This window comes from Ictalurus punctatus, chromosome 10 (genome assembly GCF_001660625.3).
Source record: "Ictalurus punctatus breed USDA103 chromosome 10, Coco_2.0, whole genome shotgun sequence".
Lineage (NCBI taxonomy): Eukaryota > Metazoa > Chordata > Actinopteri > Siluriformes > Ictaluridae > Ictalurus > Ictalurus punctatus.
Genome location: NC_030425.2, coordinates 26332697 through 26351177, shown reverse-complemented (window position 1 = coordinate 26351177; position 18481 = coordinate 26332697). Strand labels below are relative to the sequence as shown.

The following is an 18481-nucleotide window of genomic DNA, read 5'->3' as shown; positions in this document are numbered from 1 at the left end:
TTTTTGAAGATAGTGACGGATTCTGATGTCCAAATTGAGGTTGGAAGTTCATTCCACCACTGAGGGATTGTCAGTATGAAGGCCCTGGAAAGGGACCTCATACCTCACTTAATAGGTATTACCAGGCATCGGTCGTCGATGGGCAACTGATAGCAGGTTGCGTGAGGGAACATAAACCTCAAGGAGAGTGGTGAAGTAAGGGGGTGCTGTTCCAGACAAGGTCTTGTTTGTCAGCATCAAAGCCTTGAATTTGATGCGGGCGGCTACAGGTAGCCAGTGGAGGGAAACGAAGCTGGATGCGACATGGGTTCTTTTGGGCTGGTTGAAAGCAAGGCGTGCTGCAGCATTCTGAATCATCTGAAGGTGTTTGATGGAGCTGTCTGGGAGGCCTGGGATTAGTGTGTTGCAGTAGTCCAGTTTTGAGATAACAAGAGTTTGAATGAATAGCTATGTGGCCTGATCAGTGAGCTAAGGTGCTATTTTCTTGTACACAGGACTGTGCAGTTGTAGAAACGTGGTCTGTAAAGTTCAAGTGGTCATCAAAAGACAACCCAAGGTTTCTGGCTGTCATGGTTGGTTTAGTGTTGTTGAGCCTAGCTGTACCGTGAGGTTGTGGTCGATTGAGGTGCAGGCAGGGATATCGAGAAGGTCCATTTTTGCCAAGTTGAGCTTAAGGTAGCGTTCCTTCATCCAGTCCGAGATGTCAGACAGGCAGGCAGAGATGGGTGCTGAGATGGATGGCCTGAAAACGGTGAGAAGGGATAGGGTCTAGAGGACAGGTTGTAGGATGGCTAGAGAGCTTGGAGACATCAGACTCCCTGAGGTTGGAGAAGGAGGCGAGTTGAGAGTTGCATGTAGGAGGAGCCTGTCTATGGGTGACTGGGGTGGAGAATTGGTTCCTGATTGTCACCTTGTTGGAAAAGAAAGTGGCAAAGTCATTTGCAGTCAGAGAAGTTGGGGAAGGAGGAGGAGGTGGAGTGCTAGTAGAGCTGCCAATCTTTTCCTTGTAGTATGCAGCTTTAGTTGTAAACATACCATTGGAAAAGGAGGAGAGAATAGTTTGGTAATTGGTTAGGTCAGTTAGATCATTTGATTCACGCCATTTCCTTTCTGCTGCCCTGAGCTTGGTCCGGTCGTTACGAAGAGCCAAGGGCTAAGGGGTGACGTGCAAGATGGCTTGGAGGTTTGGAGGCAGATGATATCAGGGGACGTTTGAGTCATGTTTAAGTCCAGTGAGGAGAGGCGGTTATTACAGGGAAATGAGGTGGCAACAATGGAGGAAAAGTGTGTGGGGGAAAGGGAGCCAAGATTGTAAAGAAAGAAGATTAGCGGTGGAGGCAGTGAGAGGGGTGAGGGGAGAGAAATAGAGAACTGGATAAAGAACTGGTCAGAGGTGTGGAGAGGAGTCATAAGAAGATTTTGTGTGGTGCAGTTACACGTGAGGATGAGGTCCAACTGTTTGCCGGCTTTGAGAGTTGCTGAGGTGGGGATCTGCTTGAGGTCAAATGTGGGCATGAGAGCAAGAAAGTCAGATGTATGCAGTTTGTCTAGGTGGATATCAAAGTCACCAAGGACCACAAGAGGAGTTCCATCATCCAGAATGGTGGACCAGGCTCTTTAATGAACTTGCCCAGTTGACCTGGAGGACGATATATAACGATAAAGTGCAGTTTGGCCGGGTCAGTAATGGCTGCAGCCTGAAATTCAAAGGAAGTGTTAGAGCAAGGGGGAGAGAGATGTAAATTTCCATGTTCGAGGGTGTAGGAGAAGTTGAAATTGGACACCTTGGCAGCAGGTGTTGTAGTGTTCCCTATTCGAAGCCAGGTCTCAGTCAGAGCCAGTACACTACGATAGAAGTGGGTGGCAAAGGCAGGAATGAAATCAGCCTTGTTGACAGCTGATTGGCAGTTCCATAACCATAACCCAATTGAGAACAAGGAGTCTAGTGTGGCCACCTGCACAGAGCGTAGGTAATCTAAATCGCGTACTTTTCTATGAGCGTGTCATGGCCTGCGCCGATGGTAAACAGCAGGGATGAACTCATGACACGTTAGCATGTTAACAGATAAAGAGTGGGAGAAAAAGTGTAGAGAGAGGAAGAAAGTACTGAAGTGTCTTATCGGTGTCCTTGCTTGGTGAACTCATAAAAGTCTGTCGTGGTTTGTACCAACAATAGAGTTTAGCTTTAATAAAGGACTTGTTCACTTTAGATTTATTCAGCTTAGATTTGAGTTGTCCTGCAGCGCTTGATTTTAACCATGACTTAACAAAACCAATGACTAAAATATTAACCTTTCGATTACAACCTTGACCCTGGATTAATTCCTGTCATGTCTGAAACTATTCCCTATACAGTGCATTATTGGAACAAAATTTAGAATAGACTAAAAAGCCAAAAACAATATCGTTTAACAATGATAATTATTGATCATGGTGAAGTTTTCTGTAAAAAGACATTCATTTAACATTTAAGGAAAGAGTCTCCATCGTCAGCGGTTTGTAATAGTCGGTATGTTTCGGCCGTGGGAGATCTTCTGGACAGAGGGGTTTCTTGCTGCTTGCTGTGTTTCGTATGTCCAATGATGATGTCACCAACTTTACTGTAGGAACAGATTCAGTGAGACCGCTACTAGAAGTGTAATCGTACGTGGCGAACAAACACGAGCAGAGTGATACACACAGTGAAACATCCCAATGCGGTTATACTAAATACAAGCACTCTTGGAACGCTCGTCCAATCAGATAAGCAAAACTGAGTTAATTGTCGTATAATTGTAATTATAAACTGAAAAAAGTACGACTTCATTCTTTGTTAAAGGAAGATCGCAATTGTTGGCATGTTGCTGAGGTCTAAAAGGAATAAAACATTTCAGGACATGCTGTTAGAGGCAAATAAACAACTTCTGAATGGTACACATCACACTACACACCACTGCGTTTTATTCAGTACTTAATGCAGTAAACACAGCTATAGGACATTAATGTAAAGCAGCTGTGATGCTCTTAAATAAAAAGCTGCTACTGCTTATCCAAAGCACTTTGAGGTTAGACTGCAACTAAGCCGCAGTTAAAAGTTAGCGCACCCTCTGGTGAAGACTTTGAGAATGTAACGTTGGCATGTGATGTTTTTTTTGTTGTCGTTTTGTTTTTTTTTACAAAGTGTATCGCGGTAAATACACGTGGAATTAAAATCAGGTGACATGCCGTTAATGAAGAAACGTACCTTACAAAGACGTGGCTCAAATTAGTCCTTTTAATAAAATTCATAGTGTGAGAAAAGTTCTGAGCAAATATACTTTATTATATAACCTTCTGATATGTGTCCACTACATGGTAAAACTTGTAACAAGCATTCCTAAAGCTCCCATTGGTGCACAGTAGTGTTACAGGGATGGGGAATAAAGAAAGAGGGGAGGAAAAGAAAAAAAAAAGGAAAAAAAAAAGAAAAGCCTTCGGAACTACACAAACAAAACAGTTTTTGTATATGTCGAAATTATTAACACTCTCCAGAAGCCAAGAAAAACAAACGGAAAACCTTCACCAAAATTTTATATTATATATATATATATATATATATATATATATATATATATATATATATATATATATATATATACACACACACACACACACATTTAGAAACTGGACCTAACTGGAATAAAAGGCAAGGCCACAGATCAGGAGATGGTAATATAATGACGAAGATAATAATACTCTGGGAGTGTTTGCTTCGAAGATAAAAACCAGTGAGTCAGTTTATCATGTGGTCAGACCATGTGAAAATTTTCATCTCATCAAAAAATGGTAAATCTGCTAATAAGGTTATTCCTAGCGTTAAGTACGAATAAGCAAGTCTGCCACTTCTAAATATTTCACTTAGTAATCAGGTGATGCTTTGCTAATTTATTCAAATCAACAATTAAAAGGTAGCTGTGTCATTCCAGAGATATTCAGGTCACACGACGAATCAGATTAGCCGTGTTGAGCAGTGACGTAGCCCACGTGGTGGATTAAGTCATTCGAAAAGTCCCTACCTTGACACCGGGTGTGATCAGCAGCAACAGGTTCAACCTGTCTGTGCTGTTAGTATTGAAAACAACTGCTGAGTCATTCAACACCTCTGACATAGTACGAACACTAAGGGTTGGATTAAATCTTTCTTCTTATTAATAACTAAATCATATTCCTTTATCCAGATGAATGACGGTAACAAAGTAAAACGGTGGCCTGGCGATGACGTCACACCATCTGGGCGTGGCAATGCTCTAGCTATATTACATTACATTACAGAAAGGCCATATATGGAAAGTGCTTAAAAAAAGGGATTATAGCAATAGTCTAGTGAAAAGTCTTGATTTATGGTGTTGAAAATTCCATCAGAGCCTTCATGTTGAGATGTTATGATTAAAATAACCTCCACCAGAAAGACACCAGTGCGTTTTGTTTTTTTTGTGTGCGTTTTTTTCCACATGAGGTAAATGTTACACTGATGTCTGAAGTAATTAGAAATCACTGCTCCAGATGAAGATTTGGGGTTAATAATCTGATCAGGGCTTCTTTTTTTTTTTTGCCCCTCTTCTCCTGAAGATTCCATCCACCGGACGTACATGTGGACAGACGTGGGCTTCTGAGAGATTAGGTCTTCTTCTTGAGCTCCTCAAAGCGCCGTGACAGGTCGTCAAAGTCGATGTCGTCTGACGCACCGTTGTTGCCGCCAAAGGACGAGTTAGGGAGTGTGTCGGGAACCGAGGGAAGCTCGGGAAGCATGTTGTTATCGTAGGTCTGAGCAGACGGGCCAGAGGCTGCACAGAGAAACGCACAGTGAGGTGTCTGGAGGAAATGAACATCTACAACCACGACGTGAGGTTTCGGTAGTCTGGGAATAGGGATACGTACCTGGGACAACCTGGGGACAATCAGCCAACTCATCAATCTTCAATAAAAGCACAAAGCATGTTAGAGAGAATTCAAAACGTGCTACTATTCTGAATATTATAGATTAGACGTTGGGGTTAGTGTGTTATTCCTTTAAGGAAAAGGAAATCGCTTGCTCATTCCAGTTCTGATTTTTCTTTCATGATTGAGCAGCAAAAATCAGAGCATGTTAATTACAGCTGTTAATTGCTGCTGTCATGTTAATCGCTGAGACTGACTGCGCACGTGTTCACTGCATTTAAAAAAAATAAAATTTAAATAATTACATCATACAATAACCACTACATACAGGTGAGTGCAAAGGTTTGGACCCCCATGTTTTCTGAATGAGTTTTTTTTCTTTCCTTCATTTTATCTACAGACACAAAATTATTAAAGCGGCATATAAACTATTAATAAGCATGTTATGAAATAAGATGTCCCACAACTGCTAGAATCTTCTTAATTAGATCGGTAGTAATTAGAGAATTTTGTATTTATTTTTAAGTCACGTTTATAAGCAGCTTAAAATACTGATAAATTTTGCTACTACTGATAAGACAATGAAGAAGTCAGGAAAGTCCGTCAATAAGGATGTAGACATGAAGGAGGGATGCAAGTCAGGAAGAATGGAAGAAGAAAGCCACAAAGTAAGGAAGTAAAGACGGAAGGAAGTAGGTAGATACTGTAGGTAGGTATGATAGAAGGAAGGAAAGTCAGTAAGGATGTAAGTCAGGAAGAATGGAAGAGTGAAGCCACAAAGAACATCAGGCAGGCTGAATGAAAGAGTCAGGAAGAAAGTAGGGAAGGAAGGAAGGACGGAACAAACTAAGGAAGCCATGAAGAAAGTGAAGAAGGAAGTAACTCCGGTGGTAGGAAATAGGAGGAGAAGGACCTTGTTGAAGGTCCCCAAAGGTTCAGAAACAACACTAGCTATAAATACCATATTTTTCATCATTTCATTCACGCCTAAGGGTGTGAAAACTTTTGCACTCGACTATAGTGTAGTGATTCAGGTCGAAGGTCATCTATTTCGATTTATCCATGCACTATTCCATTCACGCCAGCATCCGGATTTGGTAAATATTAAGACCCAGGGGTTAGTTTCTCCAAACAAAAGGAAGACATAAAGCAGCAACAATTGACAGTGCGTATGAACTAGAACAAACTGCTCTTTCCTGAAAGGTCAACAGGACGTCCGGCTCGGTCTGGAAGGGTGAGAATGGGGCAGGGGTACTTGCACTTACAGACTCGTAGGTTGGAGGGCAGCTGGGGAGCTGAGGCGGCTGCCCTCCCCTCATTGGAGGCTGGAAGTTGTTAAAGCCAACATCATAAGTGGCAGCAGGAGCGCTGAAGGGATCCTATAGACAAAGGAGAAGAGAGTGGTAGAAAAGCATGCTAAATTAGCATTAATCCACGATGTGACTGATAAGGAGGTGTGAATGACGGGGACTCACAGCTCCTTTGGATGGAGGGTAGTTGAAGGCTGTGGGTGTTGGCATGGGCATGGGCATGGGCATAGGCATAGGCATAGGCATAGCAGCAGCCGGAGCAGTGAAACCTCCACCACCTCCGCCTCCACCGCCATGCTTCTTGAAGTCGCTGTCCACGTCTATAAGGTCTGCTTCCTCTCCTACCTCCGGCTACAAACACAGCACTCGATGAGACAGAATCATCCGACTAAACCACAACAACAAGTGCTACCTAGCAACACGTGCATGCACCTTACCCGCACCATCGCGTCAGGTTCATACGGGACATTGTAGTTTTTGGCTATTTCTATGAGGTAACGTTCCACCAGGATCTTTGGCGGGGCCTCCACACTCAGTTTGTGCATGAGCTGGTAAAACACGACCAACACAGAAGTTAAGCATAAAAGTGCACTCTTTATACAGTAATAAATTCTATCTGGCACGAAGTCATACTCGGTCGTTGACTGTTCCGATTTGGTTCGTCCTGCACAGCTTGCCGTACTCCTTGCTGTATTTGGCGCACAGCTGGTCTGAAACCTACAAAAGAAACGAGATCAATATATTGCGGGGGTGAAATATCGTACATTTGCGTTACTTGCGCGTGAAGATATTTACGATTTTGAGCTCGGTGACTTCCGACTGCAGGCGAGGAGCCGCCCAGATCAGAGTGGACACCGCTTCCTGAAGGCCAGGATCGAGCTCTCTGTGAGGAAGAAGAAAACCAAACTCAATTTCCTTGATTCGTCCGACTACATTTATCAAGCTGGATAGTTTGTAAATCGTTCACAGGAGATTCAGCTCAATATACAAGCACACAGCTGTGTCATAGACGGAATTTCAGATAGCATTTTTTGTCATAAAAATGTTAGAAAGCCTTTGTAGGCTATATGGCACAAATTACAGAAGTCAGAAGGATGTCTATTTCCTTTCTGCTGTCTGTGTATTCAGCCCTCTGTATTCACTTCTGACATCTGCCGGTCAGATGTCAGAGTATAACGGTAATCATTTAATTACTCGAACGGGCCACCTTCCTTGTTTAATATCCGGTGCTAGAATCTGATTATAGTCATTACATTAAATTCTATTAAGATGTATTAATCTGGCGCTGCGGGCTCAGTGGGCACGCAGGGAAACTGTGCTAATGAAAGACATGCTAATATTTTCCACAGCGCTGCTGAATTTTCAATTCGGACTGCTCAGAAGGTGTTGGTTCTTTTTCTATAACTGCAGCTCTGAATAGTTCCAGCTGTAATTCAAATCACAGGTTAATATTAACGTGCTCGCTCTAACGCGGTATCTTTTCTACAGTAGCGACTCATTCACAAGGAATTGTATGGCAGACATTCCACAACACCTGATTTTAAAAATAAATAAATAACTAAATATTGATATGGTGAAGCTTCCTGTAAGGAGAAGATCGTCTTGCATTTTTGGAAGGAGTCTCCAGTGCAAGCGCTTAAAGAGTCATGAAACACTAAACTACATTTTCTGTGATCTTAACAGAGGTGTTTGTGTCGCACGTCATAAAAGACCAACGTTAGCATCCGTTCATTTGAACTGTAGGAGAAAACTGGTTAATTTTGAGCTTTTTTCCCCGCTATGTTCATCTTCCACGTTTAAAATCTACACCGTGAGTTTAGTCACAGGCCGTGACGTGGCAATGTACTATAGTACTTCGATGACGTGTGGGTGTCTCAATTATTCACGACTGTGTGTTCTTATCCTATGAGAAGACGCTGTCTCTTAATTATTCATGACAGCACATTAACCCTCTTCCTCCCCTGCCTCGCCCACTCCCCCACTTCTTCTCACAGCCATCCACGCCCATTTAAGGCCCTGTTTACACTCGTGCGTCTTCATTTTAAAACGCATAACTGTTGCTACGGTTACGCCTGTCGTCTACAATACTCCGGCGTTTTCCACCCTCGAAAACAGAGACTTTTGGAAACAGTCCAAAACGAAGACGTGGCTCTGCCCACATTCGCCCCCTGATTGGGTCTTCAAGATCATTGCGTATCTTTCCCCGATTCGTCGAGCCCCTACCATATGACACTACCTTGATTGTATACACAACAACACGGAGACTGAACCGCAAGCTTTGCTGGCTTTGTTGTCATTCTTAGCTGCCATTGTGCAGTTAAATTCTGTATTTTATAATACTGCAGCTGCCGACATGCGCAGGAAGCAAGCTATAATTAGAGCAATCGGCAAAAAATCTCGTCTCAAGCGGCATAAGCCCTACATGGAATGCCGGCCGGTGACTAGCATTGTTGTGCCTGCCGGTGACTACCAACCAACTTCCTGTTTACACTCGTATGCGCATGCCCAGTGTGCATGAATGGTCATGTGTCATGCGTATTCGGTCGTGTAGTGTGGACGGAGACCGTTTCTGAAACACAGCGGAAACGCCAGTGTGGACGAGGATCGTTTTCATTTTAAAACCGAAACACACTAGTGTTAACAGGACCTAAGTTGCATTTTTCAAAAAGTTTGTGTGTGTTTGGTATGACCCTTTAAAGCTTTGGCTTTACATATTACGATACTGGATCTCTCTGTAACATGACAAGCTGTGCTTTCTCAAGAAGTAGAAAAAAAACACAGGTTGGTGCAGGAATAACTATTTATAGCTGCTATATTGTAAGTAATAACAGAAACCTTATACTTCTAACTCATTGTGCTGCTGTAACAGGTGAATTTCCCTCTGGGATGAATACAGTGATAGATAGGTCAATCTGTCTATCTATCTTATCTATCCATCCATCCATCCAAATTGATCCGAGGATGTCCCACAACATTAAATATAACTGTAAACCGATAAAAAGTACAATGTTTTGGTTGTTTAATAAATAAAAATCACAACTAATGCCATATTTCTGTGGGATAAAAGCTATAAAACACTTCAGGGTGTGCTGTTATTAGAACATAATCAACTTCAGATAGTGTTGGGTGATATATATCGAGTAAAAATATCGATAAATGATTTTACGATACACTTTTCTGAGATATTGTTGGTATGGTGATGTATTTTTTTTTTTTTTGCTACTGAATGGATGCCGTTGATTTGATGTAATTTCAAAAATAAATTAAAAAACGTAATCTTCTCTGTCTTCGTAGGCATTAAAGAAAAAGTATCGTCACACTCAGTTTAACTGTTTTTGTTTACTTCACGACTGTTTTGCAGACAGTTTGTCAGCTAAATTATATATCTTTATACGCATCGTGTATCTCAGAAATGTCCTCAAGTATCGTGACATGATATTTTTAGCATATCGCCCCCAGCCCTAACTTCAGCTTGGTCCCAGGAACTCCACTTCACTTCGCTTCACTCCACCCTGTTGTTGATTCTTTTCTAATAAAAACACATCTTGATGTGTTTTAATCCTTACATACATAACGAACAGCTCGTTATTCTCTGGTTGTTTCTTTCACGAAGAAGCACGTTTGCAAATCAAAGATTTTCACGCATTCTTACAAACCCTGACGATTATTAGTTAACCGCTTGCCTCTGAAACTCACTTCATAGACTGGATTAGACCGAAGCGTGTCAGCAGCAGATCGCAGTACAACTCGAGGATCTCCATGGCCTCCACCAGATAATCTTCTCTGATGATGTGCTCCACCCTGATCCGTGCTCGCTCATCTTTACCCGACGACAGGTAGTCTGCGATCTCCTTCCGGGCCTTCTGAGCTAATTCAGCTGGAGATACAGAGAAAAAACGAGTCAGCGAGAACATCTACCTCTTTATAACAACAACAAGTAAGGAGGAACGACGATGACGACGACTCACTTTTCTTCTTCTCAAGCAGTTTGAGGCGGTTGATGACGAGTCTGAGATTGACTCGCAGTCTTTCTCCTTTGAATCCACCACCGAGCATGATGGAGAGATCACTGCGGATGATTACAAAACACAAAACAAGCAGAAAGGACACTGTCAGTACGTTTACATGGACAACAATAATCCGATATTAACCCGATTAAGACGATACTCTGATTAAGAAACTATCATGTAAACAGCGATTTTTAATGACCTTAATCCGATTAAAGTCATACTTAGAGTAAACACAAATCGAATTAAGACATGTGGAGTATTCATATTTTAGTCGCATTATCCAGGTGTATTACAGACATGCGCGCACCTTAATCACATTATTCACGTCGTGTGAGAGTTTTCACCGCATTTTGCGACAGGACACAACCGTCTTACGGCAAACAAGAGAGCACGGCTGCGTCCCAAACCGCGTACTTACCTACTATAGGCCTATAGTAGGAGAAATACATGCATCTCGCCTACTATATAGAAAGTAAATACGCGGTTTGGAACGCAGCCCAAGGCTTCAAGCAGTTGTCTATTAGCACGTCAAATAATTAACCGCACTTGAAGCGTTCGTAAAAAATTTTTATAAAAATACCCAAAACTGTATATGGTACCATAACGAAGACGAATTGTATGTTGATACGTGAAATTCTAGAGGAACGTCGGACGGCGTGGCGCGGTGACGTAAATCGAACTATGTTCTAGAACACGTAAAACGGGTACATGAAAGGAGTATTCTAAAAGCGACTCATGTAAACACCTTAATCACAATATTGTCTTACTCAGAGTAAGGTCAATAATTACATTACTGCTTTCCATGTAAACGTAGTCAGTGTTATATGTACAGATTCTTGTTACAGCTTTAGAGCTTGAAAAGTTCTCAGCTTGACTGCTTTTTGGGTGGTGCTATGGCAACAGACCATCAATTATTTAAGCTATAATTATAAGACGACTGTATCTTGCACCATTTCCCTATTTCAATAAATAAATAGGTTTTTTTAATCCAAAAGTATCCATAAAACTAAGTAAAAAATTAATAAATCATGCAACACAGTACAGTTAAAATAAGCTAAGCTACCCAACTAAATATATTTGCGTGAAAGGATAAACATTACAACCAACTAATTCTCATACAAACCACGTTATTGTCGAAATGCTTATACTACTAATTATTTCTCATTTAAAAAAAATATACATATATATATATATTATAATAATCCACTAATGTTCTGTGAATAATATATATCAAGTTCACGAGTGTAAATAAATAACTTAGCGGCCACTAAGCTAGCAACCAGGAAATGTTATTTCCATTACCCGTATTCGTAGAAATCCCGCCCCTTCATTACGATTGGTTAGCAGGCCAAACGCCTGCGTCAACCATCGCTTATAACCAATGGACTGCTCGTATAGAACTACCTAACCCAATCACAGCTCAGGAATCGGAAAACAGGTAGGGGGAAAAAACAAGGCCCAGAAACGCGAGCAATCACTCCAGGAAGAGATAACACGAACCGGCTGGCTATTTAGGTCGCTAACGTCAAAGGAAGAACGTCAACAAAAACTGTATACTTGAAACAAGTCTTTATGAATCGGTATCAAGTTAGAAATGTAGGAGTTATTGTTGTACTTACCTTTCTTCGATTTCGTGTGAAGACTATACAGGCGTAACCAATTTCGATGATGGAAATGATATGAAGCTTCTTTTTACTTCCGCATTGAACGTAACTCATGACGTCTTACGTCACATAGTTACTCATCGGGGAAACTCCCCTGTAACAACAATGGGCGAAAAGCTACACATAGCAACGGGGGTGGGGGGAGGTTCGAAGTCGTGAAGTAATTATTTTAAACGTAAAATAATAAGCAATTTAATACATTGAAAGCCCTGTCAGTTTGAATATAACAAGAATATGAGTGCAAAAGTTGAGATAAATTCAACACATGAATGCAATCCCTGCTGAAAAAAACACACAATAGAAACAATCACAGAAATTCTAATGGTTTCCTCTACAAATACCATAACAAACCACCAGCAAGCATAAAAACCATTGCCATTACCATTACTGGTCCTTAATGGTATCCAATAGACATAATATGCCACCAATAGAAGGCAATAAATTACCAGTAGAGACTCATAGGAACCACTACAGCTTCCATTAAAACATACAATTCCCATTTTAAAAGATCAGAAATTCTATGAGAGTTTCTACAAAGTCAGAGTATTTGAAGTCATTTAAAAATGACTGAAAACATACAAAACGATTCAGAGAAAGATGTGATTTTTGTAAAAGAATAACATCATGCTTTTCGATTCTTAATGTAAAACACAGACACTGGGATACAGTGGGAAAACGTTTGATTAGTTTGTACTTACATATTAGTAAACCTTTTAATTTCCTCTTTTCGTTTCTGTTTGGACATAAAACATTATAATTTCTAATTAGTACCTACATGTTTTTAATAAGAAAGTTTTTGTAAAGGATTTAAAGCTTACTAGCTGCAGTTCTCATAAACAACACTAGATGTCGGTATAGTTCGGTTTATTATAAGAGCCAAAGTTAATGCCACTCTGGTTTAAATATTTTACTGTAGTAATTTATTTCTTTTATATATATATATATATATATATATATATATATATATATATATATATATATATATATATATAATGTGTGTGTGTGTGTGTGTGTGTGTGTGTGTGTATGTGTGTACTAAGACCCAAACGGAGCATGTTTGCATCGCAGCAGAGTATAAACACAAAATTCTGTATTTGTGCAGCAAATAAAATCAGAGTAATTTTTTTTTGCTGACTGAGTACAGCCTAAACATGTGTATTTAGAAACAGAACAGATGTCACAGCAGGCTCTGATTACAGTGCAATGTCAATACAAATTCAACACTGCCACCCAAACTGTATATCATGCACTGAGTAGTATGCTATATACTATGTAGTATGTTTACTGTGCACTAAGTAGTAATACCAATGGTTTACTGAAAAACTTATAGACTTATTATACATTTAGTAGCATGCAGTTTGTGATTCACTACTTATTTGTGCTCGTTAATGTGACTGTCATGGTTACTGAGTTCTAGGTGAAAGAGCAAAACCTCACGGTAGCTTTGCTGTGATCTCAGAATGCTGCTGTGTGAGATGTTTGCTTCTGGTGTGTGTATTTTTATAACCCAGTCTGTGTTTTCTATGTCCAAAACATCAGACACAAGGTGCACACAAAAATGCAAACTGAAACACAGAGCAAAAAATACACACACCAAGGGCGAGCAGATGCCCTGGAAGATTCACTCTCACCCAGTATAAGTGAGTTCGCAATACAAAAACCTCCTGTAAGTGATTAGCTGGATATGAGTTACAAAAACTACACACATTCAACATCCAGAACTTCACTAGCTTTCCATCAAAGAGAATAAATAACTGCTGTTTGGCAAGAGAACAGCTAAAACTCAGTGAGGAATCTTTTTTTTTCTTGTAGTATAATATCGGACTGTAACGCACTCTTGTTTGCTTTGTTTATTCTCTCACGCTCTCTCTGTCTCCTGATTGGATGCTGGGTTTTTCCTGTAAAACCCACTTAATTTGCTGTTAAAGTTGGGGCTTGGTGATGTTTGATATATCTAAGTTTCCCTCCAATTCAAGTATTTTAGATTATCAAGTATTTGTACTCTTCTTCATGGATACAAAAAAAATCCTATGCATCGTAGCTCTACACCGAACAGTTATAACATGAAAACCACTTACAAGTGACATGAATAACATTGATTATTTTGTTACATTGGCACCTGTCAAGGGGTGGGATATATTAGACAGTAAGTGAACAGTCAGTTCTCAAAGTTGATGTGTTGAAAGTAGGAAAAATGGGCAAGCGTAAGGATCTGAGCGACTTTCACAAGGGCCAAAGTGTGATGGTTAGACGACTGGGTAAGCCGACAGGTCTTGTCTTATGCAGTGGTTAGTACCTAACAAAAATTGTCCAAGGAAGGACAATCGGTGAATCGGTGAAGGTTCATGGGCACCCAAGACTCATTGATGTGCGTGGTGAGCGTCAGAACTGAACCATGGAGCAATGGAAGAAGGTTGCCTTGTCTGATGTATCATGTTTTTCATGTGCGTCACTTACCTGGAGAAGAGATGGCTCCAGGATGCACTATGGGAAGAAGGCAAGTCGGCGGAGGAAGTGTGATGCTCTGGGTAATGTTCTACTGGGAAACTGTAGGTCCTGGCATTCATGTGGATGTTACTTTGACACGTACCACCTACCTAAACATTGTTGCAGACCAAGTAAACACCTTCATAGCAACGGTATTCCCTAACGTCAGTGGAATCTTTCAGCAGGATAATGCGCCCTGAGACGCTGCAAAAATTAATCAGGAACGGTTTGAGGAACATGACGAAAAGTTCAAGGTGTTGAGTCGGCCTCCAAATTCCCCAGATCTCAATCCGATCGAGCGTCTGTTGGATGTGCCGGACAAACAAGTCCAATCCACTGAGGCCTGACCTCGCAACTTACAGGACTTAAAGCTTCTGCTGCTAACGTCTTGGTGCCAGATACCACAGCACACCTTCAGAGGTCCTGTGGAGTCCATGAGACGACGGGTCAGAACTGATTTGGAGGCATAAGGGGGACCTACACAATATCAGGCAGGTGGTTTTAAGGTTATGGCTGATCAGTGTAAAACAAAACAGCAGAATTACCAGGTAATACAGAATTCAATCGTCTATTGTACTGTATTGTATATTACACTCATTTAGAGCCAACAGCACAGCTTTGACCATAGAGGAACAAACGTTTAGTCAATAACTGTAGAACTGTAGGATTCTGGTAGGATATCATCTAAAGGCCTTTTTTTGTTTTTCATGACACCCAATTTAACAATGCCAGAGGTCAATAAATTATCAGAGGTCTAATTTAATCATATACAGAATGTCTTCATTATAAAAGCAAGGTCGATTTAACTCAGAAATGATGGCATGGAATAATTGAATGATATTAGCATATATTTTAGCTGACTACGGCAGCGTCCGGAGAAAGTGCTGAAAGGCAAACTGGTGACATTTTGAGATTCGGTGAACAAATAACTTCAGAGGGTATTTAATTCCCGGGAGCATTTAACCCTTTTTCAAATCTATATAAATATACAGGACACCACTTTCGATCTGTTTTAAGAAAAAAGAAAAAAAAATGTAAATCAAATCTGCAGTGTAGTATACTACAACAGAAATAATGAAATAAAAATGCAATCTTAAACACTAGCTGTGTTTTTTTGTTTTGGTTTTTTTTGGAAGGATTTATGGTACTTGGACGATTTTTGGTAAGAAAAAAAATCCTTCCATTTGTGTGTGTGTGTGTGTGTGTGTGTGTGTGTGTGCCTGCATGTGTGTGTGTCTTGCTGAACCCTCTCTGGGGAAAAGGGACAATTCAGTCAAGAACATTAAACAAGGAGACTAAGGCACATTGTGCTGTGCATTTAAATTCCAATAACAACATGCCTGAATGATAAAGAGTTACTATAACAGTCTCTAGAGTTTACACAGAATGGTGTGAGAAACACTGGGTGAGCCACAGTTCTGTGGGAGAAAACACATTGTTGATAAGAGAGGTCGGGGGGAAATGGCCAGATTGGTTTGAGCCGCCAGGAAGTCTATATTATCTCAGTGTTGAGCGTGGTGAGCAGAAAAACATCTCAGCACGCACAAAACATCAAACCCTGAGGTGGATGGGCGACAACAGGAGAAGACCACATCAGGTTCCACTCCTCTCTGCTCATTCTCATTCTGATCTCTCTCATCAACAAGTTGTTTCAGCCTGCAGACCCTCCGCTCACAGGATACTTTTTGTTTATTGCACCATTTTGAGTAAACCCTAGAGACTGCTGAGTGTGAAAATCCCAGGAGACCAGCAGTTTCTGAACTACTGAAACCAGCCCATCTGGTACCAACGACCATGAACATTAACTGTTCACTGGGGCGGCTGTGTCTCAGATGGTAGAGCGGGTTGTCCACTAATCGTAGGGTTGGCGGTTCGATTCCTGGCCCACGTGACTCCACGTGTCGAAGTGTCCTTGGGCAAGACACCGAACCCCAAGTTGCTCCCGATGGTGAGTTAGCGCCTTGCATGGCAGCTCTGCTACCATTGGTGTATGAGTGTGTGTGTGTGTGTGAATGTGTGAATGAGACACAGTGTAAAGTGCTATATAAGTGCGCCATTTACCATTTACTTGTATCTGCATGATGATGAAGTTTTCTGTGAGGAGATGTATATTTAGCATTTATGGAAGGAGTCTCCAGTGTCAGTGCTTTCTAACAGTCAGACATAAAGCTGTGACTTTAGGTATTCACACACTTCAGGACGGAGGGATTTACAGTTTCTTGGTAACATGACAAACATGAGGTGGAAAATAACTAACATTAACGTAATTGCAGTAACTCCATCATTAATTATTAACCAAAAAGTATTAATAATTGATCATCTAGAACAGCACGAGCTGATGGTTTTTAGTGGTTACTTAATACTTAAGGTCTGTAATGATTTTCCAGATGATGATATAACATTTTTTTTTTTTTTTTTTCATATCTTAAATATCTTCCTACTACAGAGCCAGGGTACTGAGGATTTTTGGGATCACTGGTCATCTTCAGTAACTCTTGTTTTCAGCAAGTAATTATATTTACATCAGTTCGGATGTTTGGATATCTCCAGGCTTTGGAGGAAAATCAGAAATTGTGTTTTCGCTCATTAAGGGCACAAATACATAATGGTTGACAAAAAAAACCCCACATACTAAGGCATTGGACCACAAGCAAGTGGTCACGTAATGGAGGCGAAGACAGATGCAAGTGCAGTAAATAAGGTTTTAATAAAGACCAAAACAATTCACAAAAAAACCCCACAAAAAACCCCCACTATGACCCCACTATGACCACACTATGACCACACTATGACGCAAAACACTAAGGCAAAGAATACACATGAACCAAAGACAACGGCCAAGAAAGACAAACATAAGACCAGCAATCCAGTGCAAACTGTGACTATATACACACAAGTGCTCGTTAACAGGAAAGTGATTCAGGTGCAGGAGGTCATGGGACAGTCATGCAGAGGTGCAGTGACTGCTGGGAACTGAAGTCCACAATTCCTTCTCTGATACATGACCCAAGCATCCAGAACATCTCTGGAACTCTACTGGAGGGATGAACACCATTCTTTTAAAACACGGAAGCTTTTTGTTGATGTGATGAAGAGCGCTCGGACCAAAATCTACTATAGATGTTCAATCGGGTTCAGATCCGTTGAGTGTGAAGGCCATAACATATGACTTATATCATTTATATCATCCTTGTGCCCTGTAGATGACGTTGGTCTACTGATCGGAAGGTCATGAGTTCAAACCCCAACACCGCCAAGCTGCCACTGTTGGGCCCTGGAGCAAGGCCCTTAACCCTCAAGTGCTCAGATGTATAAATGAGATACATGTAAGTCTCTCTGGATAAGGAGATAAGGACGCCTGCAACACACTCACACCAATGGTAGCGGAGCTGCCATGCAAGGCGCTAACTTGTTCAGTCTTGTCCAAGGACACTTCGGTATGTGGAGTCACGTGGGCCGGGAATCGAACCGCCAACCCTACGATTAGTGGACAACCCGCTCTACCACCTGATCCACAGCCGCCCTTCTCAGAATTATGGATGTTAAAATAGGATCACTAGAGTCTGAGCACAAAAGCCTCGAGCAACACGACTACGCATTAGTTCTTCTCCAGCGCTACATGTCATATCATTAGATTTGGAAAAGACCTGTAGAAATAGCCTCTTCTTTTTTTTTTTTGCCTGGAAGCATGAGGATAAGCGTGCACTCATGTTCAGCACAGACAGATAAGGACATCGAAGCTCTTCTGGATGATGCTGAGTTATACTCTAACATTCAACACATTCATCGGTACACTGACTCTGTATCGAGTGTAGTGCGAGCGAGTTTTTCACCCATGGCATTTCATGTGGATTAGTGTAAGATTACGCTGCTGACGCGGCGTTCTCAAGTTGCTGAAAGAAGTCACATCGAAGCACCACCTCTGTGGCCTGGGGAAACTTTTTTATATATTTATTTAGTTATTTAGTTAGTTTCCCATTTTGTAGTGCAAATGAAAAAGAAAATCTACTCTTCACACTTTATTGAGTGTAGGTAATATGTCAGGGGACAGGCACCAGCAGGAAGGTGGAGGAGAAAAAGGAGAGAGATGGAAATGGAGAGAGAAGAGAGGACG

At 41.1% G+C, this 18481-nt stretch overlaps 1 protein-coding gene across 1 annotated transcript; it reads right to left on the bottom strand.

Moving 5' to 3' along the window:
* Nucleotides 1-3280: 3280 nt before the first annotated feature.
* On the bottom strand, nt 3281-11967 carry ist1 (IST1 factor associated with ESCRT-III). Its single transcript, XM_017477923.3, has 10 exons — nt 11836-11967; nt 10175-10275; nt 9903-10083; nt 7002-7089; nt 6840-6923; nt 6644-6754; nt 6372-6557; nt 6162-6275; nt 4897-4933; nt 3281-4802 (listed from the first exon to the last, which is right to left on the bottom strand). Exons 2-10 carry the CDS (start codon nt 10260-10262, stop codon nt 4636-4638), a joined length of 1056 nt encoding a protein of 351 aa, XP_017333412.1. The 5' UTR covers nt 10263-10275; nt 11836-11967; the 3' UTR covers nt 3281-4635.
* Between the last annotated feature and the right edge of the window lie 6514 nt (nt 11968-18481).